Raw genomic sequence first — 27515 nt, forward strand, 5'->3', positions numbered from 1 at the left:
TCAGAGCAAAAGCTCCAATTTCACGATTTGCGTGCCTTGCGTGCTTTCACTCGAAGGTGAAGTTATCGCCTTAAACGTCAGCTTCCCCTTGTTTTCCATCGCAGTTGGCATACCTCGATCAACATCCTGCTGATTTCATCCACATCCTCAGATGCTTTATCAATGGACCACGGGAGAGTCTCCTCGCTTCCACCTATTCACCTGGGGTGTCCTCGTTTCTCTGAGCAGGTGTCCAAGTTTGGCTCTTCGTACCGAATAGTTGCGTCGATTCTCCACGTCTCCACGGAACGGCGCCAGACTCGTGGAAAGACGGTCCAATGTGAACCACGAGACACTGGAACTATCTTCGGCCACCAGTCGGACTTCCTTGTTACTGCAAACCACGTTCCGCGAGTGTGCTCGTCATTCTTTAAGAGCAAGATCATTGAGGAAATGAAAGGATGGAGTTATCTTCCAGAGGGAGCACTTGCGGTCGGTCCGCGGGGACCCTGTCCGGTGATGTACATGACGCGCGCTGTGTTGGGTTTGAGGTCAAATTCGGATTCGACTCAGAATCGATTATTCACCGAGTGCCGTGAAGCCAAAGTCGACATTTGTCGGGAAACCCAATCAGCTGTTTGAGTTTGAACGCTTGTGTTCGTTTGGCGAATGGAAGTTTGGGAAACGTCACTGCTGACGCGCGCAGCGCTGCGGACCGGAGCAGAGGCGGGTCTACGAGTCTCGGGTCCAGGCGTGCGCAATCTCATTGCCGGAGAATGAGCGGAGATGCGCGGCCGGGAAGAGCACGGCTCCGAGTTGGGTGCTCAGCTCTCCATGTTCGGCTCACCATTTCACCTGCGCTCTGAGCTCTGAGCAGCGCACCTGGTAAGTGCGAACTCGGTTCCTGGGTGACCATGTCCCGGTACTCGCTGTCGATCATCCGGTCCAAACGGATTTTTGATGTCCCCCCTCCCCCCGACCCGGAGCATCCCCGACTCGGCTGCAACTCCCAATCGATGCACTTCTTCTCGTACAGAGCGTGTACTTTGTGCTCCCGGGCAACACGACTTCTCTTGATGTTTGCACTTGTTTGTGAGCTCCACCGGGATGCTTGAGATCCGCGAGCACTCATTGGCGTGTCCGAATGACAGTGATTCCGTGAAGCAGTCATCTAACACCATCATTGTGCGAGTTTGAAATTCCGTGGATACCAACGTTGATATCATGAGTCGTCACTCCAAGCTTCTTGAAATCGGAGAAACATTGAAAATGTTTATTTCCTTTTAGTAATTGTTGCGTTTATGTACAATGGTGTCAGAAGGTCTGCACAAAATGCAATGAAGGCAGTTTCACTCATCTTCAGACACAATATCGTGGGTAAATGAGGTGTATTGGTGGACATGGACAACACTGGCTTGATTTGTGAACGAGGGAAATAATACGATGATGGGTTGGTGGAGGAAGCGGACAAAAGGTGCTTCATCGGACGCGACACTCGACGGGTGCGTCTCCGGACGAGGCCCCCGACGGGTGCGTATCCGGACGAGGCTCCCGACGGGTGCGTATCCGGACGAGGCCCCCGACGGGTGCGTATCCGGACGAGGCCCCCGACGGGTGCGTATCCGGACGAGGCCCCCGACGGGTGCGTATCCGGACGAGGCCCCCGACGGGTGCGTATCCGGACGAGGCCCCCGACGGGTGCGTATCCAGACGAGGAACCCGCCGGGTGCATTTCCGGACGAGGAACGGGTTTGGGGCTGGGCGCACCTGTCGGTGACGCGGGTTTGGGATTGGGCGCACCTGTCGGTGGCGTGGGTTCGGGGTTGGGTGCACCTGGTGGGGTTGGATGCACCCGGCGGTGGCACTGGTTCGGGGTTGGGTGCACCCGGCTGTGGCACGGGTTCGTGGTTGGGTGCACCCAGCGGTGGCACGTATTTGGGGTTTGGTGCACCCAGCGGTGGCATGGGTTTGGGGTTGGGTGCACCTGGCGGGGTTGGACGCACCCGGCTGTAGCACTGCTTCAGAGTTGGGTGCACCCGGCTGGCGTGGGTTTGGGTGCACCCGGCGATGGCATGGGTTCGGGGTTGGGTGCACCCATCGGTGGCGCGGGTTCGGGTTTGGGTGCACCTGGCGATGGAGCGGGTTCGGGGTTGGGTGCACCCATCGGTGGCGTGGGTTCTTGGTTGGGTGCACCCATCGGTGGCGTGGGTTCGGGGTTGGGTGCACCCATCGGTGGCGTGGGTTCGGGGTTGGGTGTACCCATCGGTGGCGTGGGTTCAGGGTTGGGCGCACCCATCAGTGGCGCGGGTTCAGGGTTGGTTGCACCCGGCGGTGGTGTGGGTTCGCGTTGGTTGCACCTGGCGGGGTTGGATGCACCCAGCTGTAGCGCGGGTTCGGGGTTGGGTGCACCCGGCTGTGGCGCAGGTTCCGGTTTGGGTGCACCCGGCAGTGGCACGGGTTTCGGTTTGGTGCACCCAGCGGTGGCATGGGTTCGGGGTTGGGTGCTCCTGGCGGGGTTGGATGCACCCGGTTGTGGCGCGGGTTCTGGTTTGGGTGCACCCGGCGGTGGCACTGATTCGGGGTTGGGTGCACCCGGCTGTGGCACGGGTTCTGGTTTGGGTGCACCCGGCTCTGGCACAGGTTTGCGGTAGGGTGCACCCGGCGGTGGCGTGGGTTCGGGGTTGGGTGCACCTGGCGGGGTTGGATGCACCCGGCGGTGGCACCGGTTTGGGGTTGGGTGCACCCGGCTGTGGCGCGGGTTCCGGTTTGTGTGCACCCGGCAGTGGCACGTTTTTGGGGTTGGGTGCACCCAGTGGTTGCATGGGTTCGGGGTTGGGTGCACCTGGCGGGGTTGGATGCACCCGGCGGTGGCACTGCTTCAGAGTTGGGTGCACCCATTGGTGGCGCGGGTTCGGGTTTGGGTGCACCCAGCAATGGCGCGGTTTGGGGTTGGGTGCACCCATCGGTGGCGCGGGTTTGGGGTTAGGTGCACCCATCGGTGGCGTGGGTTCGGGGTTGGGTGCACCCATCGGTGGTGCGGGTTCAGGGCTGGGTGCACCCAGCTGTGGCATGGGTTTGGGGTTGGGTGCACCTGTCGGTGGCATGGGTTCGGGGTTGGGTGCACCCAGAGGTGGTGTGGGTTCGCGGTTGGTTGCACCTGGCGGGGTTGGATGCACCCGGCGGTGACACTGCTTCGGGGTTGGGTGCACCCGGCTGTGGCGCGGGTTCCGGTTTGGGTGCACCCGGCAGTGGAACGGGTTTCGGGTTGGGTGCACTCAGCGGTGGCGTGGGTTCGGGGTTGGGTGCTCCTGGCAGGGTTGGATGCACCTGGCTGTGGAATGGGTTCGCGGTTGGTTGGAACCAGGCAGTGGCATGGGTTCGGGGTTGGTGCACCAGGCAGTGGCACGGGTTCAGGGTTGGGTGTACCTGACGGTGGTGCGAGTTCCATGAACTTGTGAAGTCTCGGTTCTTAAAGGTTATCATGATTGCTGAATGGTATGTTCCTGAATACGTTCCAGGCACCACACACAGTGGAGATCAGTATTTCCCGAGCCTGTGAGAGTCTGTCTGTCCAACTGAGAAGCAGGTAGACAGGCAAGCAGGTGTGGTTTTGCTTGTATTGAAGACCGTGTGGGTGGGGGGGGGGTGAGGAGGGGTGGAATGGGGTGCCGTATCCACAAGCTCATGCTGTGCTTTTCCCACTTTATTTATTTGTGTATTTATTTATTTCCCCCTCTACCGGCATGACAGGTGCCCACAATGGTTCTCGTGCTCAATACCAGCCGCGATCCATTTGAGGTGCTGAACGGGAGCACGCCCACCCCAGCACCAAACAACAGCAGTGGCGGACGGTGTGCAGAGCCGGTGCTGATGTATGGCACTGGGGGAAAACTCATAATTGGGCTCGTTCTCACAACCATGACGGTGCTCACCATCGCGGGTAACTTGTTGGTCATCCTCTCGGTTTGTGTGGTCAAGAAACTGCGACAACCATCTAACTACTTGCTGGTGTCGCTGGCAGCCGCGGACCTTTCCGTGGCTCTCGCTGTGATGCCCTTCATGTTGGTCACAGACCTAATGGGAGGTGAATGGATGTTCGGACAAGCCTTTTGCAATGTCTTCATCGCCATGGACGTCACTTGCTGCACCGCCTCCATCCTGTCCCTCTGCGTCATCAGCGTGGACAGGTTCGCCTTGCGGGTGTCTGACGTGTGTTTTTGGTCGATCATTGTGATTGGCCACCGACCAAAATTTCAAGTCTGCATGTTCTGCTTGGCATGATATCATATGTTGTCAGGCCCACTAGAGATTGAACTTTCATTGTCATTCTATATTTTAGAAATGATCGTGTGGCCTTCTGGTGTGTTGGTGTTGGTGTTTGTCGGTTAAATGTATTAATCGAATATCTAATAGAGAAACTGCAGAAGAAAAGAAAAGAAAAATTAAGAATGGTCCTGTGCAAATAAATGGTCCTCCATGCAGTACATACACAAGAAAGTATGAAAGAGTGGATCATCCATCATATTGCCATAGACTCGGGGTTTGGGGATTGCCATGAGGGGAAGCACTTGGGTTCCTCCCAAACACCCGGCCCTGTAGGCCGACGTGCCATGGATAATTCCGTAGTCCGGCAGGTTGCTAACCAATCGTGAACAGCAATTAACTTTCCAATTCTAACAGGGTTCCCCATATGATACTGTTTACCTAATGAGCTGACTCAATTAATTGAGGTCCATGCCATCGCTAAGTCCCGGTCTATTTAAGTGCGGCTGAGAAAGAACCGTGGGTACACACTGCCTAACGAGAGCAAATCACGTGGGGTAAAGCGTCCCATCTAACAACAATGCGGACTGTGCTGGACCAATGGAGGAAAGGACTCGACGAGCAGGTTAAGATCAACAATTAGCTTGGTTTTGCTCACAAGGTAAGGAGCGAAGAAATGCATGCGGCACAGTGAAGACGGGTTTATTCACAGGGGCATCCGCACAGCAGGAAAATACAGTATTTGTGTGGTGCGACAAAAGACATGCATGAAATAGGGACAAAGAGCAGAGTTACCCTGATCTATTGAGCTTATACAATCTTACTTATATTAACATGATAGCTGTCATTAGGTTCATTCTGTGGAAGGGTTTATCAGGGAGAGAGACAAGGGAAGTTGAGGTATTGGTGACCTTGCTTACCCGGCACGAACATGCGGGCACGTGCTGGTCCAATGTGCAGGGAAGGTGAGGGTGGGGGCAAATCTGTACGAATAAAAGGGTGTGTGTGTGTGTGTGTGTGTGTGTGTGTGTGTGTGTGTGTGTGTGTGTGTGTGTGTGTGTGTGCGTGCGTGCGTACGTACACATATGGGGTTTCAGAATGTGGAATGGAGTCCTCCCAGGGTGGGCTCAAAATATCCATTTTCATTTCGTTAAAGGGTCACGATTCATGTACTTCGGGAATTTTAGCAAATTGTATTGACCATCTGTGAAAAAATTGCTGACCAAAAAATTTCTTCACTAACGTATTCATCTAGGTGTCTACTAACACCTATCAATTAGTGCCAACCCAAATCCTTGTGGAAAATTCTGGGGAGGCAATCAAAGTTCGGGTGCTCAGAGGGCCTGCGCGAAGAAATCGGAAAATTAACTTTTGCCAATATTGACTTGTGGGATGTCTAACTCGGGGTTTTTGGGGGTGCTGAATTGATTCCAACCATTATTTTTGAGAAAAAAACACTCCTTGATCATATTAAATGTATTTTATTGACATTTTTAACAGAACTGTGTTCAATGGAAATGTTGCTTCGTCAGCTTTTACAACCTTATTCATCAAACTCCCCAGTATCTTCCTCACTCCTCTTGTCATCCAGCTGGTTTATGTTCAGGCAAGAGTTACCATGACAGATGCCGCAAGCAGAAATACACTTGACTCCTTGCTTTTTACAGCAGCACCTGAGTGAGCTGCAGTCCTCCGCACAGTTGCAGCTGGCAAACGTCAGGAGGTAGTCTGGTGCAATGGGGTCTGTAGAAGGGACTGGTGCATATCCTTGCTCAGTGAGTTGCCATCCATAGTCCCGGGCATCCAACGATGGACTTTGCAGCATCAGTCGGTCTCCAGTCTGGAGGTAAGCTCGGAGAGAGTGCTGTGCTGCAGCTCCTGTTGTCGGGGGGAGTTTCTCAGGTTTTATGCTCCCAATAGCAGCTCGCTTGCGGAAGATGTCGAATCTCAAGTCTTCCACGTCTTTGGAGGATTTCCCATGGAACATGAGCATGAAAAGATCACAGCCTGCTTTAATATCACCTTTCTCAGCTCGGATGTCCATAAACACGTCCATTCCCCTCTCTGCTTCATCAGTCTTGCAGAGCTTGCTTAGCAAAGTTGGTTTGCTAAACCCAAAAATTACAGACACTGTATCGCAGCCAGAGAACCTGTGCAAGAAGATGAGATACCTCCGGTATATCTCTGGGAGGGCCCCCCGGATCTTTCCGACATCGTAAGATGTTTCTTTGGCTGTCGTGAGGAAGATCGGATGGTCTGCAACTTGATGAATCAGCATAACCAGGACGTCTGTGTCCTCAGCCCTCACCTCGACAGGGGACTCTCTTGCCTCATCGAGAGCTGCGCGGATGATGGGAGGTGTCAGCATCATCGGAGCATTGCTGTACACTGATTCCATTCCTACTAAATGTCTCAGCAAGGAGCAGAACGAGCTGGGCTTTGTTGTTCTTGTTATCGAGGAACTTTTCTCTTGCAATGATGATTTTGAGATCCAGACGAATCTGAATGTCACAGCATGCATTCTTTGTTCGTCTCAAGTGGTCATGGTCCTTGGTGGAGCTGCCATATCCATCAAAGACCACCGTTATCCGGAGGCGATGGCTCCCCATGGACTTCACAAACCGGAGGTAGCTCTCGGCAACATCCTTCCAAGTAAGGTTAGCCTCCCATTTGACATTGTGCAGGAGCCACCCACCATCAACCACAAGGCTTGTGCAGGGGGGTTGTTCGACAGGTGCCACACATGCCTTCAGGGACCTTGCTAGGGCAGCCTTGTCTGGCTTTTGCAACTTTTGATTTTTGTCAAACAGAGACATCGGTTTTGGCGTCAACTCAAAGTGCAGAGCTTCTTTGGTCTTGACTTCACGCTCACTGATGACAATGAGGCAGTTGAATCGCTTCAGTGAGTCAATGACCAGCTTCTCGCCATTGACTTTGGGTCCAGATCTGAGGCTTGCAAGTGAGTTGACCTTGTGTTTGGTTACCATTGCATCCACAACAATTTTACCATCCATCTTAGCCTGTATGGCTCTGCCAACTTCTTCTGCTTGATCAGCGTTGACTTGGTCTTTGGGAGTGCTGCGAAACCCAGTTGAGAAGGACACCAGAGTCTTCTTGTCCCATGTGGCATCGAAAGGGTTGACTTCCTCCAACCAACAAATCTCAACTTGCTATCTTCTCCGTTGTTCCAGTCCTCATTTAGTCTCCCGATCAACGCCGCATCGCCCACAAGCTCAGAACGTGATAAGATCGGTGGGTGGCCTTTATTGGAGACTTTTGAGAGCGTATTCTTTTCAATCACGGAACCACCACAGATGAAACACCTCAAGCCAGGTTCAGTCACATCCTTGTCGATACTGTCCTAAAAAATGACATTTTTTTGTAAACAACAGACAGGACATGAAATTTTGACACAAAACAGACGGAACACACATACAGTGATGTGTTTCAACATTGATGGGTCCACTCGACGTTGAATATATTCAACTTCTATTGAGTCCGGTACACAATAATTTTATAGCTAAAAGCTCTTAGCTAACGTCAACGAACAGATAATTTTACTGAGCATGAGCACAAGTATAACCAACAATATAGCAGTGGTTTCAAAAATGTTGTATGCTGGTTTCAGGACAATTTGAACAATCTGAATCAATTGAGCCAAATTACCGCAAAACACAGTCTGAGATATCTAAAATTATATCGTATCAATATTTTACGGCCAGGGATTCATTTTTCCTCAAATCCTAATGGTTGGAATCAATTCAGCACCCCAAAAAAACCCCAGTTAGACATCCCACAAGTCAATATTGTCAAAAGTTAATTTTCTGATTTTTTTTTTGTGCAGGCCCTCTGAGCACCCGAACTTTGATTGGCTCCGCAGAATTTTCCACAAGGATTTGGGTTTGCACTAATTGATAGGTGTTTGTCGACACCTAGATGAATACGTTAGTGAAGAAATTTTTTGGTAAGCAATTTTTTTCACAGATGGTCAATACAATTTGCTAAAATTCCCTAACTAATGGACCAAGCTGTGAAGTTTTCTGTTCTCAAAGTTTTGTGCCGAGGGCGCTCTTCTGGATCGTTACTGAGCCCCGGACAGCTTCCAACTGTAGTTTGTTGCTTGTGATATTCTGAGGGATGATTTTTAATATCTGTGAGGTTCTTCGTCATCTTTCTCAATTCGCAATTTCTTCTCTTTTTTTTTTGTCCCCAAGTATGATATCTGGTCACAATGTTTGTTTTTGATGATCACGCCTGATGGGATCATAAGGTCGTACGTGAGCGGTACTTCAATGTTTTCAGTGATTACTTTTGGTTCATTTTCCCACAAATTTTCTGGAACTTGAACAACAATGTTTTTGCAGATGTGCCAGCAGATTACTTTACAAACACTGCTGTGTCATTTTGTGTACAGCTGTTCTGAAATTTTTTGAATTTAATGTTTTGTTTTGTTTTTTTCATGAAGCATCATATCATTTTCTTTGCTCACCCCACCTTCACCCCTCACCTGTCTGTTTCTTTTTCCTCCTTCACCCCCCCAACCCCCACCCTTCTCTCTCACTCTGTCCCCTACTCGCTCCCCCTCCTAATTACTTGCAGCCCTCTCTCCCCACACCTCTGCCACTCTCTCACTGTGTCTGTCTGTCTGTGTGTGTATGTCTCTCTCTCTCTCTCTCCCCTCATCTTCCTCTTATCCATCTGTCTCTCTCTCTCTCTCTCTCTCTCTCTCTCTCTCCCTCTCTCTCTCTCTCTCTCTCTCTCTCTCTCTCTCTCTCTCTCTCTCTCTCTCTCTCTCTCTCCGTCTCTCTCCATCTCTCTCCGTCTCTCTCCCTCTCTCTCTCTCTCTCTCTCTCTCTCTCTCTCTCTCTGCGTCTCTCTCTCTCTCTCTCTCTCTCTCTCTCTCTCTCTCTCTCTCTCTCTCTCTCTCTCTCTCTCTCTCTCTCTCTCTCTCTCTCTCTCTCTCTCTCTCTCTCTCTCTCTCTCACCCTCCCTTCCGCAGTGTATTGCAATGTTTGGTGAGGTGTCGCTCTCCCCACCTCCCCCCGAGCTCCCCATTCTTCATACTCTCTGACTCCCCTCCCCCCTCTCACCCTACACCTGCCCCGTCTCTTCCTCCGCCCCCCCCACCCTTTCATTGTCACAGTCAGCGAAGCGATGGGTTGTGTTTGCTGGTGAGGAGTAAATGGTTGTTTGTGTGCATGTTGAAAAGGTGCGAGCAGGGTGCGGTGTCAATGCTTTATATGAAGAATGGACAGGGTGCGTGTCAGCTGTTGCTCTGAAAAGAATGTTTCGTTGGGCATTGCCCTCGCTGATACTCTGTGCATCCACAGTGGATGAGTTGGAAGAGAGAAAGGACAGGTGACGTTCTAAAATATCACGATCTAATGGGTGGTGGTCAGAGTGGATTTCCCATTTTTTGTAGGCCTGGTTTCCGGGAGCAAGGGTCACGCACCGCCTTCTTGGCTCCGAGCGTGGCATGCCCAATGGCCCAGATGTGCTCCGATGTGACATCATCTTCTCTGTGAGCTTGCTTGTTAAGAAGCGTCCTTCGTACGTCCCAGAATATGCCACAAGCACGAGCTCCCGACTTAACGTGGGGCCATCTTGCAGTGGTCCCCATTTGCTGCCCAGATGCACCGGAAGGGTGTGGATGGCTTGCTGGATAACAAAGTGGTCTTTGCTGGTGCAGGAATGTAATGGAATGGTGAACTCACACTTGTGCCCATGGGCAACGGGCTCTGTGGTGGTGCTGGGCTTGGGTGTGAGCACTGTCTGAAGGCATCTTTTGGCAAGGCAAGATGATAATCTAGAGGTGCAGGAAGGAAGTTGCGGTGGTGAAGTGTGTGGAGGTTGGTATAGTTGTTGAAGCGATGCTGTCGGGCAATGGCGACGTGTGCTGGGGGCGAAGGCTGGAAAGGCGAGCTTGAATGGTGGGGTTTTGAGTGAGATGGAAATAATGTCAAATTTGTCTTTGAAGCAGGCAGGGTGGGTATCGCTGATGTTGAGAAAGATTGTTATGAATAGGCTGTTGTGGTGGACGTGGCAGTTTGATTGTGGTGTGCATATTCAAATATAGTTTTAGCACGCGTATGCAAATAGAGTGCTCGGTCGTGTATGAGGTGGAAGATAAAAGTACAAGATGAGGGAGAACTGGGGAAAACCGAACTAATCCCTCATGATGCATTTTCCCTTCATAACCCACCAACGACACAAAAGGGAGTACCCCTATCTGGAAAACGTAATAATGGAATAACTGGCTTTGCAACCGCCATATGTTGTGTGCCATTGCCTTGGAGTCTCAGTTCCCAGAACCGTCACAATATTCACTCAAACTTTTTTTTCCTCTCCTTGGCTGAGAATGTGTGATGACCTGCAGACGAGGCCCTGCATCTTGTTTGGCTTCAGAGGCAGCTTCATGTTCGGCAAAAATAAAGAAACTGACGGGCATGAACAGGACACTCAGAAAAGTTGAGTGACAAATAGCGATAACAAGGTGTTTTTTGTCCCCATGCCTCCATTTGAAAACGAGTGAAGTTATTCGGTGATTCCGCAACAAGAGCCAGTCATCTCTGAGCGTTGGTATTCGTAGTTTTGGTACCCAGTAAGTCGATGGTTCTTTGGTCTTGCGGTGGATGGGGATCCAGGAAAAGTTTGTTCCACGTATACTCGTACTATTAGGATGGATCCTTTCCTGGATCCACACTCCACACGCCTCCTACCTTCACTTATCTTTATTAGTCCCCGACTAGTTTCAATAGAGGGGACTCTAGATTTGCCCTTCGTCTGTCTGTCTGTCTGTCTGTGTCCGTCCGACCGTCCCAACTGTGGTGTTTCCGTCCTTTTCCCCATCCCCTTTAACATATTCAACTCAAACTTGGTACATGGCTTAATTGTGATAAGTTACAGAACAAGTTCGAGATTCAGGCCGTTTCATCAATATTTTAGTTTTTCCTTTTTTGGACTTGCATCACATCCGTGGGGGACATGTATTGCAAATCAATTCTCTCTCTTGTTCAACTTTAATTTTGTCAATACACCCACTCTCCCCTCCCTCTTGCCCTGTATGTATGTATGGTGATCGATAGATGTCCCTCAATACAATCCTGGTTTGATTTCAAAGCTTAGTTTCCCACAATGTGTTTGATGTTCACACGTCGTTACTGATTCCATGTTGGGCCACGATAAATCGTGAACTGGACCTGCTGGTTGTATCAGTTTTGGGACACCACTGTGCCCCAGACGGTGCTCCCTGCATATTACAGCAGGAAATAGTAATTTATTGCGGTCGCCGAGGATAACTCACTTGCTCTTCGTGAAAGACGGAGTGGGGTCTTCAACGTCCACCAGCTAATGTTTGCAAGTAAGCCCCCAGCTTCACGTCCTTTTGAGGGTTAAAGCACTTTGTGATGAAACACTCTGTTTTGGGAAGCATCAACCACACAGTTTTTAGTCTAGTCGGGAATCAAACCCAGATTGGAGGGTTCAAGGGTAAGTGTGCTATTTCTGAACCATCCCATCAGAATGATGCTAACTGACAAGTGCATAAAGGAGTACGTGTTCGAACATTAAATACTAAGGTTCGAATATACTTTCAAACCAAGGTATTTATCGTTCAAAATCTGTCCAACAATGAAATAATATAATCAAGTAGTGATATGATTGGATAAGGTGTAACTGCAGTGTCCAGGTAGTTTTAGCTCTTAAATCCCAGCCATAGAAGGTGCCAGGTAGTGAGACGGAGTTTAAATACCCCGTCCATAAAGTCTTTGTGCAAATTTAAGCTTTTATAACTTTTGTTGCACGCATGCTAGAAACAAACGATAAATGCTGCAGGAAAGCATAATTCATCAGGTTTTTATTAAATACATGTCAATTTTGTACGCTTCAACATATCCTCCATATTTCGTCATGCATCGTTCAATCTGATTTTCCAACTTCTTGAAAATAGCCTCTCCAGTTGCTGCTGAATAACTCCATGAATTACATTTCATGTGATCGTAGTCCAAGGTTCATCGAAAGAATGTGTTTTTTGATGAGTAAACAACAGCTTTACACAGCCCCATAAAATGCAGTCCAATGGGGAGGAGGAGAGGAGATTGGGACCACACTGTGCAGAGCGTTGGTGCTGCCTAAGCTGTCTCCATGACTATTGGGTACAATCCTGGACGGGTCGCCACTCCGACACAGGATATCAGCAAGCTGGCACTCATTTTGCCAACCTCGGAAGGATGCCAGGCAGAGTCAATCCCACCTGGTAAGTTGAGGTGGATTTGAACTCAGGACCCGAGGATCCAAAGCCCACCACCCCAACCATTAATTCAACACCAGGCATAATGGGGGCAAGTCAGGCAAAAACAAACAAATGAAATTGCTCGTTGAGCAAGGAATTGCCGGAATAACTTTGTCATATCTCCACGATCTCTGAAAAAACAAAAACCTGGAAATCAGTTTGGTTCTTATAAGTTGAACGTGCTACTGTTTAATGAGTTATAGCACTTAGTTTGGTCATGATCATAACTTGGAAGTCAATCGGACTTGAAATGGCGTTTTTATCTCAATTTGAAAGTTTTGACCCGACCCCCCTGACATTCGACCCCCGACCGCTAAGAAGGGTGTTGGTGTGACACCCCCAATGAGACATATGGTTGGATGCAGTATTGGAAGATGCACATTTTGGATTTGGTTTGAAGTCGATACGACCATTTTAGCGGACGTTATTGCGAAAATAAGATTTTCGGTGACCTTGACCTTGACTTTGACCTTTGACCTAGATTCACCAAAAATGACAAGCGTCTAAGTTGGACCATGGCCGACGTCTGTACGCAGTTTGGTCATGATCGCTGAAACGGGGTGGCTGCTACAGGGTAAACAAACACACAAACAAACGGACAGACAGACAGACACACACAATGACACACACAACCGACCAACATAATTGCCGAAATCCGAAGGATTCTGGCAATTAACAACAACCCACCAGACACCGATGTAATTACAACCAGTATGTTGAGCATATTGCACGGAACAGTTGAACAATCTGTGGTGTTACTAACAAACACCGACATACAAGATCAGTGCTGGGACCAGAACGTACGCCGACAGTTCACTTAACATCTGGCCAGAAACAAAGGGATAAATTCAAATGAGGATAATTGATTACTCTGGTCATTTTATTTATCGTATAATATGCAAATTAATCGATCAGCACACGCATGTTTAATCTGCGTTTCAATCAATAATTCAGTCTGCTGGTTTCATCATCACACGATATAACTATGCCGGTGCCCCTAAAGTTTCGGAAAGACTGGTGAGAGTACCGGCACACATTGGCCTGTAATTTTGAAGGGTATATACCATTGGATTTTCAATATCCACAGGTCAATGCAAGCAGGGTAGGACAGGTGACTTACCTTGTGATGCTTTGCCCTTGCCTCTGAAGTACCGAGATGATTATATACTACGAGCAGGAGTCCCCGGTATTCCCGGGTCTATTTTTTAAGGGGGAGGGGGGCTAAAACACTTCCCTACCCCTACTAAAGATTGGGGTTGGGGGATTATTTAATGTTACCTTTCACATGGCTACAAAGGCTTTGGCACTTTCAAGCATTTATAATCAAACAAAAAAAAAAAATCCAACTTTTTTTTTCTTCTTCAAAAATTTTCATTATTTTTTTTTTTGTCTGAAACACTCCCTGACACTCGCTGATGTACCTCTGAAAGTTTTATGAAGATCCGTTTCACCATCTCTGAGAAAAATGGTGACAGACACACAGACAAACATCGATACAGGTGGGATGTTCAGGAAGATCTACAAACAGATCTATGTTTCTCCCAGACTTGGAGGCAAAACGGTGAGAGGTCAGACGTTCAAACCTCTGAACCGGTGATGACTGTGCGTGGCCATTGCCTTCCATGTGAAACCATTTCAAGAGCTCATTGGGCCTCGCACTGCAGTCTCCAACTAAACATGAACGCGCCGTTTGTTTTGCCCCCATCAACCCAAGGCATTACCAGAAAGCTGATGATGCCACCAGAAAGCCAGGAATAATATTCCACTTGTTGTGGACTTGGTAATGCTGAAAACAAACAAGTTGAATCCTGAGGGAGAAATAAACGAATGATTAACAAACTGTGTGGACGAACTGTCTGAAAAAAAAATTAATTAATTCAGAGGCGAGAACAGCTGTTTGTTTTTTTTGTTCATATTATTAAAAGAGCGACATTGTTTGTCCATCAGTCTTTATACAAACGCTGGCATGTATTGTAATAATAATTAATTTTAAAATAATAACCAGAACGGCATTCGGTGGAGCACGTACCTCCGCCAGGCTGAACAGTGTACGTTTTTTGTGCCAATGATACGCCGGATCCGGATTCGGATCTTCACCAAAATCGAATCGGTTCGTCCTTATCACACACCCTACCTGACCACCAGTTTTATCTGACTTCGACCACAACTTTTTGAGATATTCTGCTCACAGACAGACAGACAGACAGACAGACAGACAGACAAACAGGGGTAAAAACATAACCTTCAGTCACCTTCAGTGGGGGAGGTTGCTGGAGCAAAGCTGATGGCTCATCATTGCAAATCCCCCTGCTTCCCACCTAAAGCAAGGTTGAGAGATGATAAAAAGTCCACCAGGAATGACCCCCCCCCACCCTGAAGGGGGTGGGGTCAAAATGATACCACTCTCGCACTTTCTTGCCATGTGGTGATCATAACTACTAAGTTTGGTGAATTTCTGCACAACCATTTATGATAAGATAATGTGACTTATGGACAGACCTGGACAGACAGATGGAACTGATTACAATATCCCCCCCCCCCACCACACTCCCCCGTTTGTTTTCAAAAAGCATGGGGATGATAATAATAATAATAATAATAATAATAATAATAATAATGGCTGCCCTTTGTAATGAAACAGGACAGTTCACATATGACATGGGAACACCTTGGTGTGTGTGAATTTGTTTGCAGTGTGGGAACTGCTGCCGACATAGCAACCTCATAATAACATATGTATATATACTTGGATCGTACTTTGATCCGCTTGGCCGAGCCCAAGTGTACAAAGCCCATGTCCGGAGCACAATGTAATATGCTCTCCTCGTATGGATGTCTGCAAGTGCCGTGTATCTTAAAAATCTGGATGATGTGCAACGTCATGCCGTACGTATTATCAAGTCCCCTCCACAGGAATTAAATACCGATCTCCTACCACACAGGAGAACTGTCGCAGGTGTGGGTCTGATGTACAGACTGCACACAGAAGAAGTTCCAGCACTTCTGAAGACCATGCTAACTCCATCATGGATTCCATCAAGGTTCACCAAAACAAGTGCTTCCTTTGGGAGCTATGGTGTGCAGCGTCTTACTGGCGAGACAGAGAGTGGTCACCGGTCACTTGTTCAGTATGACCGCTCATATATGCCCGCAACAATACCAATGTGGAACAGTACACCAGATGCCACTGTAGGTCACTCAACAACATCCAGGATCAAGGCTTTCTGCTCCTGAGCACACAAATAGTTTAAGCTTTTGTTCTTTGCAGTGCTTATCCGTTAAAAAAGAAGTAAATTTAAAAAAATAACAACTGGTGTAACCTGAGGTCAAAGAATACCTGACAAAACCAGACCACTTGCTCGCTGAAGACGAGACCAGACACTGATAAACCCAGGATCCCGTCAAACGGTCCGCTAACTGCTCGGTAAATGAAGGCCTTTGGACTTGTCCTCGGTTTCCCCCTGCTTGGGAAATGTACACAGAACCTCCACTTTCACTAACGACACCACAGGATTCCGAAGATATGTTTATTCACCTTTTTGGGGTTTCTGCTTGTGCGGTGTCAGAAGTGAGAAGGCAGTTAAATTCCATCCACTGCTGCATTTGTCATACGTCCAGTGGGGAGAACAAGTATTTGATACACTGCCGATTTTGCAGGTTTTCCCACTTACAAAACACGTAGAGGTCTGTAATTGTTATCATAGGTACACTTCAACTGTGAAAGATGGATTCTAAAACAAAAATCCTGAAAATCACATTGTATGATTTTTAAATAATTAATTTGCATTTTATTGCATGAAATAAGTATTTGATACATCAGAAAAACAGAACTTAATATTTGGTACAGAAACCTTTGTTTGCAATTACAGAGATCAGACGTTTCCTGTAGTTCTGAACCAGGTTTGCACAGACTGCAGCAGAGATTTTGGCCCACTCCTCCATACAGATCTTCTCCAGATCCTTCAGGTTTTGGGGCTGTTGCTGGGCAACACAGACTTTCAGCTCCCTCCAAAGATTTTCTGTTGGGTTCAGGTCTGGAGACTGGCTCGGCCACTCCAGGACCTTGAGATGCTTCTTACGGAGCCACTCCTTAGTTGCCCTGGCTGTGTGTTCCGGGTCGTTGTCATGCTGGAAGACCCAGCCACGCTCCATCTTCAATGCTCTTGTTGAGGGAAGGAGGTTGTTGGCCAAGATCTCGCGATACATGGCCCCATCCATCCTCCCCTCAATACGGTGCAGTTGTCCTGTCCCCTTTGCAGAAAAGCATCCCCAAAGAATGATGTTTCCACCTCCATGCTTCACGGTTGGGATGATGTTCATGGGGTTGTACTCATCCTTCTTCTTCCTCCAAACATGGCAAGTGGAGTTTAAACCAAAAAGCTCTATTTTGGTCTCATCAGACCACATGACCTTCTCCCATTCCTCCTCTGGATCATCCAGATGGTCATTGGCAAACTTCAGACGGGCCTGGACATGCGCTGGCTTGAGCAGAGGGACCTTGCGTGCGCTGCAGGATTTTAATCCATGATGGCGTAGTGTGTTACTTCTGGTTTTCTTTGATACTGTGGTCCCAGCTCTCTTCAGGTCATTGACCAGTTCCTGCCGTGTAGTTCTGGGCTGATCCCTCACCTTTCTCATGATCATTGAGGCTCCACGAGGTGAGATCTTGCATGGAGCCCCAGACCGAGGGAGATTGACTGTTATCTTGAACTTCTTCCATTTTCTAATAATTGCGCCAACAGTTGTTGCCTTCTCACCAAGCTGCTTGCCTATTGTCCTGTAGCCCATCCCAGCCTTGTGCAAGTCTACAATTTTGTCCCTGATGTCCTGAGACAGCTCTCTGGTCTTGCCCATTGTGGAGAGGTTGGAGTCTGATTGATTGAGTGTGGACAGCTGTCTTTTATGCAGAAAACAAGTTAAAACAGGTGCAGTTAATACAGGTAATGAGTGGAGAATGGGAGGGCTTCTTAAAGACAAAACTAACAGGTCTGTGAGAGCCGGAATTATTCCTGGTTGGAAGGTGATCAAATACTTATTTCATGCAATAAAATGCAAATTAATTATTTAAAAATCATACAATGTGATTTTGAGGATTTTTGTTTTCGATTCCGTCTTTCACAGTTGAAGTGTACCTATGATAAAAATTACAGACCTCTACGTGCTTTGGAAGTGGGAAAACCTGCAAAATCGGCAGTGTATCAAATACTTGTTCTCCCCACTGTAGATGGCATTCAACCGAAGTGGGAATGGGGGTGAGACTGTGAGAGCCGAGAGGCGACGGGAATATCACAAACTGCAAGGTTGTGCATTTTGGACTCATTACAGCCGCAGGTCCAATCAAGAAGACTCGCTTTACGGTTGTTCATACATGACATGTAACCCACGACCTGTTTGTTGCACCAAACGCTCACCGTGTTGGAGTCTCACCGAGGTCTTAATTGGCTCCAGCTGAACCACCACGTGTGGATCTTGAATGGGAGTGGGATGGTCACATCCAGAAGTCGATGAACTCGTGTCACCTTGCGGTGTGGTTCGTGTCGACTGCAGAGTGTCAGGTTTTTGAGGTAACGGAGGTTTTTAAAGCCCAAAGACATTCCTCCATCCCTCTTCCATGGCCCTCGATTTTGAAGGAAGAAAAACAACTTCAATATTATTTTATACACAGGTTACCAATTTCAGAGTGCATCGATTTCCGATAATTAAATCATGCTGTTTTAACGTATGTGCTGTATAACGTAAAAACATCAATGTATTTTTACAATCATCATCTTATATCCAATAAATGTCTTCATTCGAAACACATCATTGCCCTCCTGGGTACAAAGTTCAAGAGTTTACTGTTAAATGCTCATGGTGGTGTTGCAATGTAAATCACTGGCAGCGTGAAGACATTATTTTTGTATACCTTGTCGAGGCTCATATGAGAGCTAACACTCCACGTACAGCAAGGGGGGGCATGAGACAAGAGGGGCAGGAGAGGGAATGACGAAACGGTGGGGAACAGAGACATTAGGAGATCTGTGGAAGGGAGAGGATTGGGGCGAGCGACATGGGTTATAAAAGATGGACATCACAGGGACTTTCAGGAAGGAAAGCAGGGAATTTGAAGGAGGTTGGTTTGTGGTGGATTAACGGGGGGAGAAAAGATCGAGGTTTTGTTTGGGGGATGATAGGTGGTGGAGTTGAACAGCTGTTTTGAAGGCCTGGAGGGAAGAATGGGAATGAATAGAGTGAGGGAGTTTATTCCAAAGGCGGGAAAAAAGAGGAATGAAAGAGTGAAGGTGAGCAGTGATTCGTGATTTTGGTAGTTTTACCAGAAGGAGGTTGTTGGGGGACCTTGAGCGCTTTGTGGGAATATGGTGGGGACAAATTGCAGACACCGGGGGAGGGCGAGGCCGGAGAGGAGATGGTAGAAGACAGAAAGACTACCGACCTGCCTGCCGTGAGAGAGAGCGAGAGGCCCAAAGACTCAGCCTCATTGCGGGAGATGCCAATGATCCTAAATGCCCTGGTTTCCACAGCTTGAAGCCGAGAAAGGTGGGAGGCAGGAGCACCAGCCCAGAGGGGAGAGCAGTACTCCATCAGGCTGCAGATGAAAGCTTCGTAAGTGGTCAGGAGCTCAGGTGGGCCGAGGAAGGACTTTGCATGACGGAGGATTCCCAGTCGGCTTTGGAGGCCAAGTTGGAAATGTGGCTTTCCCCGGAAAGGTCATGGCAGATTGTGAGACCCAGAAGCTTGAAAGAAAGGACTTCTTCCAGAGGATTGTTGAGAAAGTGGATGGGGGTGGGGGGGGGGGTTCCAAACGAGTCCTTTCGGAGAGACATTGTGAGAATGTGAGATTTGTCTAGATTGAAAGATATTGTTGCGGTTCTCGGAACCGCGTGCATACAACAGATAGTTGTCCCGAGTCAGTTATGCCAGTAATATACGTGCAGATAGACCCCCTTCCTTTTGTGTCGTGGGAGGACAAGGGAGTGCGTTGCGATGGGCTATTAGTTAGGATTATTAAATCATTTTTCCCTTTTATTTTATTCCCACCTTTTCTTTTCTGAGGTAAATCTGCCTCGCTTGCCCCTCGTCTCGCTTACCACAGCATGACAACTCACGTTACCCTCCCCAACGATCACTTCTGAGGAAAAATCGCAACGTGCACTATGGAGTCGACTGGCGCTTTGAGCTTCCACCGTCTACCCGAAGCCAGACATGTGCGGCGTGTCACGTACGCTTTCGCATCCAGGTGGGCGGGCTATACCGGCGTCTGGCCGAAACCCGGCCCAGGATGGCGGACCATGTGAGGGGTCGGGGCCAGTCGGAATGCCGACTCAAGCGATGTCGGATTCGGCATGGCCCCTCCCTCGACCTCCGGGCTCTATAAAACACTGAAAAATCCTCCTTGTAGTGGTTGAGAAGTGTTGTGTTCAGTGTGGGTGTTCTTCACGCTGAGTGTTCCTGCCTCTTGTCTCCACCCACACGACTTCGACGAACTGCCTCCTGCCTGGTCCCGCCTACTGCTCCACCCTCGCCCTCTGGACTCCTCCCTTCTCCACTCAAGCTCCTCCTGTTGAGAACACGATCTCCACACTGCGGCTGTGGCCAGAACAACGCGACTATTGTCGGGTACCGCACCATGGAGCATCCCCACGAAACGCCCAGGTACCGAAAGCTATAACCTCAACTCCCCTCCCTCCCTGGCTGTAAATGTCCTTTTTCTTCATTGGGGTTTCGTGTGTGTGTGTGTGTGTGTGTGTGTGTGTGTGTGTGTGTGTGTGTGTGTGTCAGTGTGCCGGCACCTGTCTGTTAAGTAAGCCTGGAGAAGATATTTTATTGTTGTTACTGTGAATAATAATCTCACGTCAAGTCTGCACTGTGTCTGCTTTGGTAAGTTGCTTGTATAATTGTTGCACCCCCCCCCCCACACCCTCTCCTCTTTCCCTGTGTTACATACACAATTTACCTTTGTTGTGCCACATGCTTTTCCTCGCTTGCTGTAAATAAATAATTGTTGGAGAAATGTTCCCAGCTCGCCTTGGTCCAGCATGGTTCGAATCCAGGTTTCGCCGGGTCTTTATTCCCAACGGTCTGTTCCTTCAAGCTGGTACGTCCTTGGCAGTGTCGCTCGGCTGCATCCGATCCGGAAAGGTGATCCGATCCGGGAGAGTGATCCGGTTCGGACAAGGCGTACCGAGGGCGTCGTTCGCCCGTGGTTAAACCACGTGGTTAATTAGGTAACCCGATTCCATAGGTGGGAGGACCCTCGGTCACGCGGTTGAGTTATTGGCATCCACGGTCGGTTAAGCCAATGGTTCTCAACCTGGGGGTCGCGAGATTGTTTTTGGGGGTCGCGGGAAGGTTGTTAAAACAAATAATCAAACAAATATATTGTTACGAATTTGGTAATTCGATTGCGCACAACATTCAGGTTCCTTTAGTCAGTTATGTCGATAAGTACATGTTCCATAGATAGCTCACCTTCCATTGTTTAATGGGCAGAAATCGATTAGATGCGCTGTGATTTAATTTAATAGTTAGGGAGCGATCACAACACAATGGAGACGCCCCTCCCCCTCTTCTGTGAAGAGGAAGAAGAGCCCTCTTCTTTTGGGGGGGCGGGGGGGGTCACGGCTTCAAAGGGTTGAGATCCACTGGGTTAAGCGACCCACCGCGTCACGGAATTATCTGTGAGCGACGCCTACAATTCCGGGGAGTCTGGTAGGAATCGACGTAGCTTCCCCCACCTCGTGGTCTTCTCACCCGATTCCGCCGGCCCACAACAATATGTTCCACATGTTGGACCGGTTTGTGATTTTACCAGATCTGGAGTGAGCGAAGAAGCTGCTGCTTGCTGGTCTGAGGGATGACAGATGGCATGGCAGAGGGTGGAGTCATCAGCAAAGAGATAAAGAGGATTTTCCAGAGGGTTGGAGAGATGGTTGATGAAAACGAGAAAAAGAACAGGGTCCAGAACGCTGCCTTGAGGAACTCCAGCCTGGACAGGAAGAGGGGATGAAAGAACTCCATTTAGGGCCACGCGTTTACTGTGACAGGAGAGGAAGTCTGTGAGCCATGAGTGGAGATGGCCTTGGATACCATAGGAAGAGAGTTTGGTGAGCTGGGCAGGGTGCCAGACCGTGTCAAAAGCACGATATATGTCCAGGGATATGGCTCTGATTTCATGTCCAGCATTGAGGATCTCCATCCATTGTCGGGAGAGCAGAAGCAGAATATCCAGGGCAGAATGACCTGGTCTGAAACCAAATTGATGATCAGAAATCAAGCCATTGGAGAAGAGGAAGGATTTAATGTCTGAAGCGATGATGGATTCCATAACCTTGCTGATGATTGGGAGAAGGCTGATTGGTCTGTAGTTGCAGGGATCTGTTTTTGCACCTTTTTATGCAGGGCAGTAATGTTTGCTGATTTCCAAGCAGATGACCAAGAGCAAATGAGAGAGTGAATAGAACAGAGAGAGGGTGAGCAAGAGCAGAAGAGCAGGTTTTTAGGACACGTGGGCTGATGCCGTCTGGACCGGTTGCAGAATCTGACTCGAGGTTTGAAAGCAAGCTCTCCACCTTGTCAGGAGAAAAGGACACAGAGTCCAGGGACAGTTAGGTGCGACTGGGTAAGGTGGGTAGAGAAAGCGATGGGTTTTGGACACAAGATTTAGCTGCAAACACCGAGTTTAGGCATTCAGCCTTTTCACGTGTGGTATCAGCAGTGCGGCCTTTTGAGGTAAGGGAGGGGATGGAGGGGGAACATACACCAGAAACAGATTTGATTAGATGCCACCAGGATTTGGAGGAGGGAGAGAGGTTTGAGAGTTCAGACTTGAGCTGAGAAAGATGTTGTTTTCTGGCTCTGCTGAGGGGAGATACACACTTGTTCCAAGCTTTGTGGAAGGAACTGAGATTGCCCTCAGTTGGGTTTGCTTTCCATGAGGCAAAGGCAAGTTGTTTCAGGACAACTGCCTTGCCACAAACTTCAGTGAACCAAGGGTGGGAGGAAGGGTAGGACAACTGAAGACGAGAGGGGATAAATCTGTGCATGAGGGAGAGCAAGTTTCTTTGAAAGAATTCCCACGATGAGTTGATGTTGGAGAAAGTAGCGATGGGAGAACTGTCTATAAGTTTGATGGCTGCTTGGAGACCCTGCCAGTCGGCTTGAGTGAAATGCCAGACTCGATGGCAGTGAGGTGGTTCTCTGATAATAGCCAGAGAGATGTCCACTTTGACAAGGACGTGGTCAGAAGAACCGATTGGAGTGGAGGAAGAATAGTAGATATTTTCAGGGAAATTTGTCAAAATTAGATCCAGAAGAGATGGAGTACCAATGGTTGAGATCCAGGTTGGGAAGTTGACCGATTGAGTCAGTTCCCAATGAGTCGCAGAAAGCTTTTGCTGAAGTTCCTTGACAGGTGAGAGAGGTACCCACACCTCGCCAACTGGCATGATGACAATTGAAGTCACCACTTATGAGGAAGAGAGAGTTTCGATGAGAAGATAGAAGTTGGTCCATGTTTTTGGATAGTGAGGCATAGACGGAGTCATCACTGGTGGACGTGACAGTACACATATAAACAGGAGTTGGGAGTGGAGGGGAAACCGTAGCCAGAGGTATTCCTGGGGGTGTGGGGGGAGTGAGGGCAGTGCATGGAGAGTGAGGAATAGAGTCTTTGATGAGAGAAACTCTTTCACCAGGACGAGGCTCAGATCTGTCACTGGAGGAGGGAGTAACCAGGGAGATACTTGGGAGTCAGACACGTCTTGGGGGAGGAAAGTTTCTGTTAGGGAGTTTATGTCTGTTATGCAACCTGTATGGAAAGATCTGTAAGGTTGGAGCGAAGGCCCCGGATATTTGAGGTTTACACTGTTCATGAAGAGGGAGGGGAAGAGGCTTTGGGTGCAGGGGATGGGAGGAGAGTTGGAGGGTCGGACAAGGGAGGAGGGGGGGGGAGGTAAGGAGAGTTGTTGAGAGAGTGTGGGGGATTGCAGAATAGCTCGGGGAGGGGACCGGGTGAGGAGGAGAAAAGGCTCTGTGGTGCTGGGGGAGAGGGGGGGCAGAAGGTGTTTGAGGATTTGAGGAGATGGAGTGATGAGATTGAGGTGAGAGGGCAGGGAAAGGAGGAAGCTTGGTGGATGAGAGGGTCAGCGCGGGGGGGGCAACTTTGAGAAGGGTGAGTGAGGGAGGGAAATGGTGGGAGAAGGGTGAGTGTGGAGAGTTGAGGGAGAAAGGTGAGAGGGAAGCTTGAAGGGAGAAGAGTGTGATGGTTGCTTTGAGGAGGGGTGAGAGGGAAGCTTGGAGGGAGAAGGGTGTGATGGTTGCTTTGAGAAGGAGGGTGAGTGGGGAGAGAGGGGTGAGTTGGCACTGAAGTTTGAAAAAAAGAATGGTTGATGGAAAATGAACCCTCATGGGAAATTTTTTTATATTCTTTTGGTGAGAAATGTGATTAAAAACATTTCTTCATTGATGTAATAAAGAGGAATCAAGAGAATGGAGAGAAGAAACGATGTGACAGTTGGATTTTTTTAGTCAAGGAGTGAAGGAAAGGTCGAGTTGAGAGTGGTTTGTTGGAATAGAAGAAGAAGAGTGAATTGTGATGTGGTAATGAGAACCACAATTGTGGAAGAGGAAGATGAAGCATTAAAAGAGATCGTTTTATCAATTATTATTATTATTATTATTATTGTTATTATTATTATTGTTTGAGAGTTTTCATCAGATTAGGTTATGGAAATGTTGTGCATTAAATCGTGAGGTTAATTAGGATCGGTAAACGTCAGGGGTGGAAACAGATCACGTGGTCACGGGAGAATCACGTGGTCACGGGAGAATCACGTGACTGTGGGAGGTGTTTAGTCAAAAGTGAATGTATTTATTTAAATAAGGATTGTGTAACATTCGGAAACAGGAAGGTTGAAGTAAAATCCTGGAGGTGTTTGGTGAATTTGGAACTGTGAACAAAGAGTGAAGCTCCTGGGTCGATGAAACGTGTCAGGAAGAGGGTGGAGAGAGGGTCACGTGGTTACAGGAGGTGTATAAATCGAAACGATACGAGAAAAATTATTAATTTTTGAGGAACAAGTAAGATTCGCGAATGGAGGATTGTAGGAAGAAATCGCAAAGGTAATGGTGAGAGAGGGTCAGTTCAAGTAGAATAAAGATGGTGTGTCGGCAGGAGGAAGAAGAAGGAGAGGAAGAAGAAGCAGGATCGGGACTCGTGGTTATGCAAAGGGAAAGGTAATTTTTTTGTTGTTGTTTTGGATTTAAGACAAGAAACAGTGTTTAGTTGAGAGGGATGGGGGACGTTGGGAAAGTGAGGAAGATAGGAATTGAAAGTAATGGGGAGAAAATACAAATAAAAACAATCGTACGCCAAGAGGGGAAGGATGGGTAGGCCTCAAGGAACCCGGTGAGACAAGGTCGACGAAAACTCACAAAATAGCACGATTTTTGAAACAAAACCAAATTAGGAACACATCGTAACATGTCGGTGAGAAAATAAACAGTTAAAAACGGGACATAACGACCGGAAACAACTTTGAGATTGTCAGCAGAGAGCCCTGAAAGACCCTGCCGTCGCTCCAAACCCAGACCCGGAAGGCCATGAGGACATATCGATGGACTTTAACATGAATTGGCACGTTACCTGTTGGGTGATTGCATCCCCCCCCCACCGCCATCCCCTCCAAAAATCGTCAACCCCACCCCCCTCCCTTCCAAAGCTGTACCCCATCTTTACTCTTGCACTCCTCCTGCTCCGAAAAACAAACGGGCATTCCCACGCCGAAACAGCGGAACATGTAACACTTTCTGCTCCCCTGTCATGCCATCACTGATTGCACAGAGACCTGTCACAATTTTAATAGAAAATAATCGGAAATAATAACAAACCTGCATAACATCCACAGGAAAAGTGCTCCTTGGAAAAAGCGTTATAATGAGTTCTAAATAAGTTCCTAAATTGGTGGCCATGGTATAGAAATTGTGGGTAGAGTCCGAGGAACTGTCCGACCAATAGGTGGAACAAGCACGCATACACGTTGGCTGTATGCAGAGTGTCGGATTCCAACACCATGGGCCGTACGCTGAGAGTCGGATTCCAACACCATGGGCCGTACGCTGAGAGTCGGATTCCAACACCATGGGCCGTACGCTGAGAGTCGGATTCCAACACCATGGGCCGTACGCTGAGAGTCGGATTCCAACACCATGGGCCGTACGCTGAGAGTCGGATTCCAACACCATGGGCCGTACGCTGAGAGTCGGATTCCAACACCATGGGCCGTACGCTGAGAGTCGGATTCCAACACCATGGGCCGTACGCTGAGAGTCGGATTCCAACACCATGGGCCGTACGCTGAGAGTCGGATTCCAACACCATGGGCCGTACGCTGAGAGTCGGATTCCAACACCATGGGCCGTACGCTGAGAGTCGGATTCCAACACCATGGGCCGTACGCTGAGAGTCGGATTCCAACACCATGGGCCGTACGCTGAGAGTCGGATTCCAACACCATGGGCCGTACGCTGAGAGTCGGATTCCAACACCATGGGCCGTACGCTGAGAGTCGGATTCCAACACCATGGGCCGTACGCTGAGAGTCGGATTCCAACACCATGGGCCGTACGCTGAGAGTCGGATTCCAACACCATGGGCCGTACGCTGAGAGTCGGATTCCAACACCATGGGCCGTACGCTGAGAGTCGGATTCCAACACCATGGGCCGTACGCTGAGAGTCGGATTCCAACACCATGGGCCGTACGCTGAGAGTCGGATTCCAACACCATGGGCCGTACGCTGAGAGTCGGATTCCAACACCATGGGCCGTACGCTGAGAGTCGGATTCCAACACCATGGGCCGTACGCTGAGAGTCGGATTCCAACACCATGGGCCGTACGCTGAGAGTCGGATTCCAACACCATGGGCCGTACGCTGAGAGTCGGATTCCAACACCATGGGCCGTACGCTGAGAGTCGGATTTCAACACCATGGGCCGTACGCTGAGTCAGATTCCAACATTGTGGGCCGTATGCTGAGAGTCAGATGCGAAAATTGTGTGCTGTATGCTGAGAGTCAGATGCCAACATCGTGGGCTGCACACTGATAGTCAGATTCCAACATAATGAATTGTGGTAAGTGTCAGATTCCAACATCATTATCTCCGCACTTTTTGAAAAAAACGGGAAGATATTGTAATGGGCTCTGTCTGTCTGTCTCTTATGTCCATCCGTCTGCCAGGCTACCTCCTCCTTAACGGTTGTGCAGAAATTCACCAAACTTGGTAGTTATGGTCACCACCTGTCAAGAAGGTGATGGAGCAGCATCACTTTTGGCTTGCCCCCCCCCCCACACACACACACACACACACACACACACACACACACACACACACACACACACACACACACACACACACACACCTCAACAACTTGTGTCCTGGCGTGGGATCAAAAGTTGAAATATCGAAATAATTTTGGGCACATTTTAAAACAATTTTACCTCCGTCACCTAATGGAGATTATGTTTCAACCCTGTCTGTCTGTCTGTCTTTGTTACTTGGCCCATTTATTTATTTTTTGACAAGTATGTTGATCGCCTCCATTTGTCTGCTCAACTTTATATCGTCTACAGGTCATAATTTTAAACCGTTCTTCACACAACTGCACCAAATAGTAGATTTGGTGCTCTGACAGAATCCTATTTATTTTTGTGGTCAAAAGTTCATCGGCCAAACATCAACAACTTTTTCAAACTTCTGAAACTGTCAACTTTCATCCGATTGATTTCAAATTTGAAGAAGATTTTTATATCGGCTCTCTGAATTCAACCAGCAGCTATTTTTGAGGTCAACATCGGTCAAAAGGTGAAAACATAGGCCAAAGGTCAACAACTTAGGATCACTTTCTAAAATCCTCAATTTTCATTGGATTGACTTGAAATTTGAACAGGATTTGCATATCAGGTCAATTAATTCAACCACCAA

At 48.5% G+C, this 27515-nt stretch overlaps 1 protein-coding gene across 1 annotated transcript in view; it reads left to right on the forward strand.

The window, feature by feature from the left end:
* Positions 1-338: 338 nt before the first annotated feature.
* Positions 339-27515, forward strand: part of LOC147033846 (5-hydroxytryptamine receptor 7-like) — a 238351-nt gene continuing 211174 nt past the window's right edge. Inside the window, exons 1-2 of the mRNA XM_085871832.1 lie at positions 339-864; positions 3730-4166. Coding sequence (XP_085727958.1) covers positions 3739-4166 — 428 coding nt within the window. The 5' untranslated portion in view covers positions 339-864; positions 3730-3738. The remainder of the gene's footprint in view (positions 865-3729; positions 4167-27515) is intronic.

Source organism: Eptatretus burgeri, chromosome 1 (genome assembly GCF_056783735.1).
Source record: "Eptatretus burgeri isolate ZD-2024b chromosome 1, Ebu_testis_v1, whole genome shotgun sequence".
Lineage (NCBI taxonomy): Eukaryota > Metazoa > Chordata > Myxini > Myxiniformes > Myxinidae > Eptatretus > Eptatretus burgeri.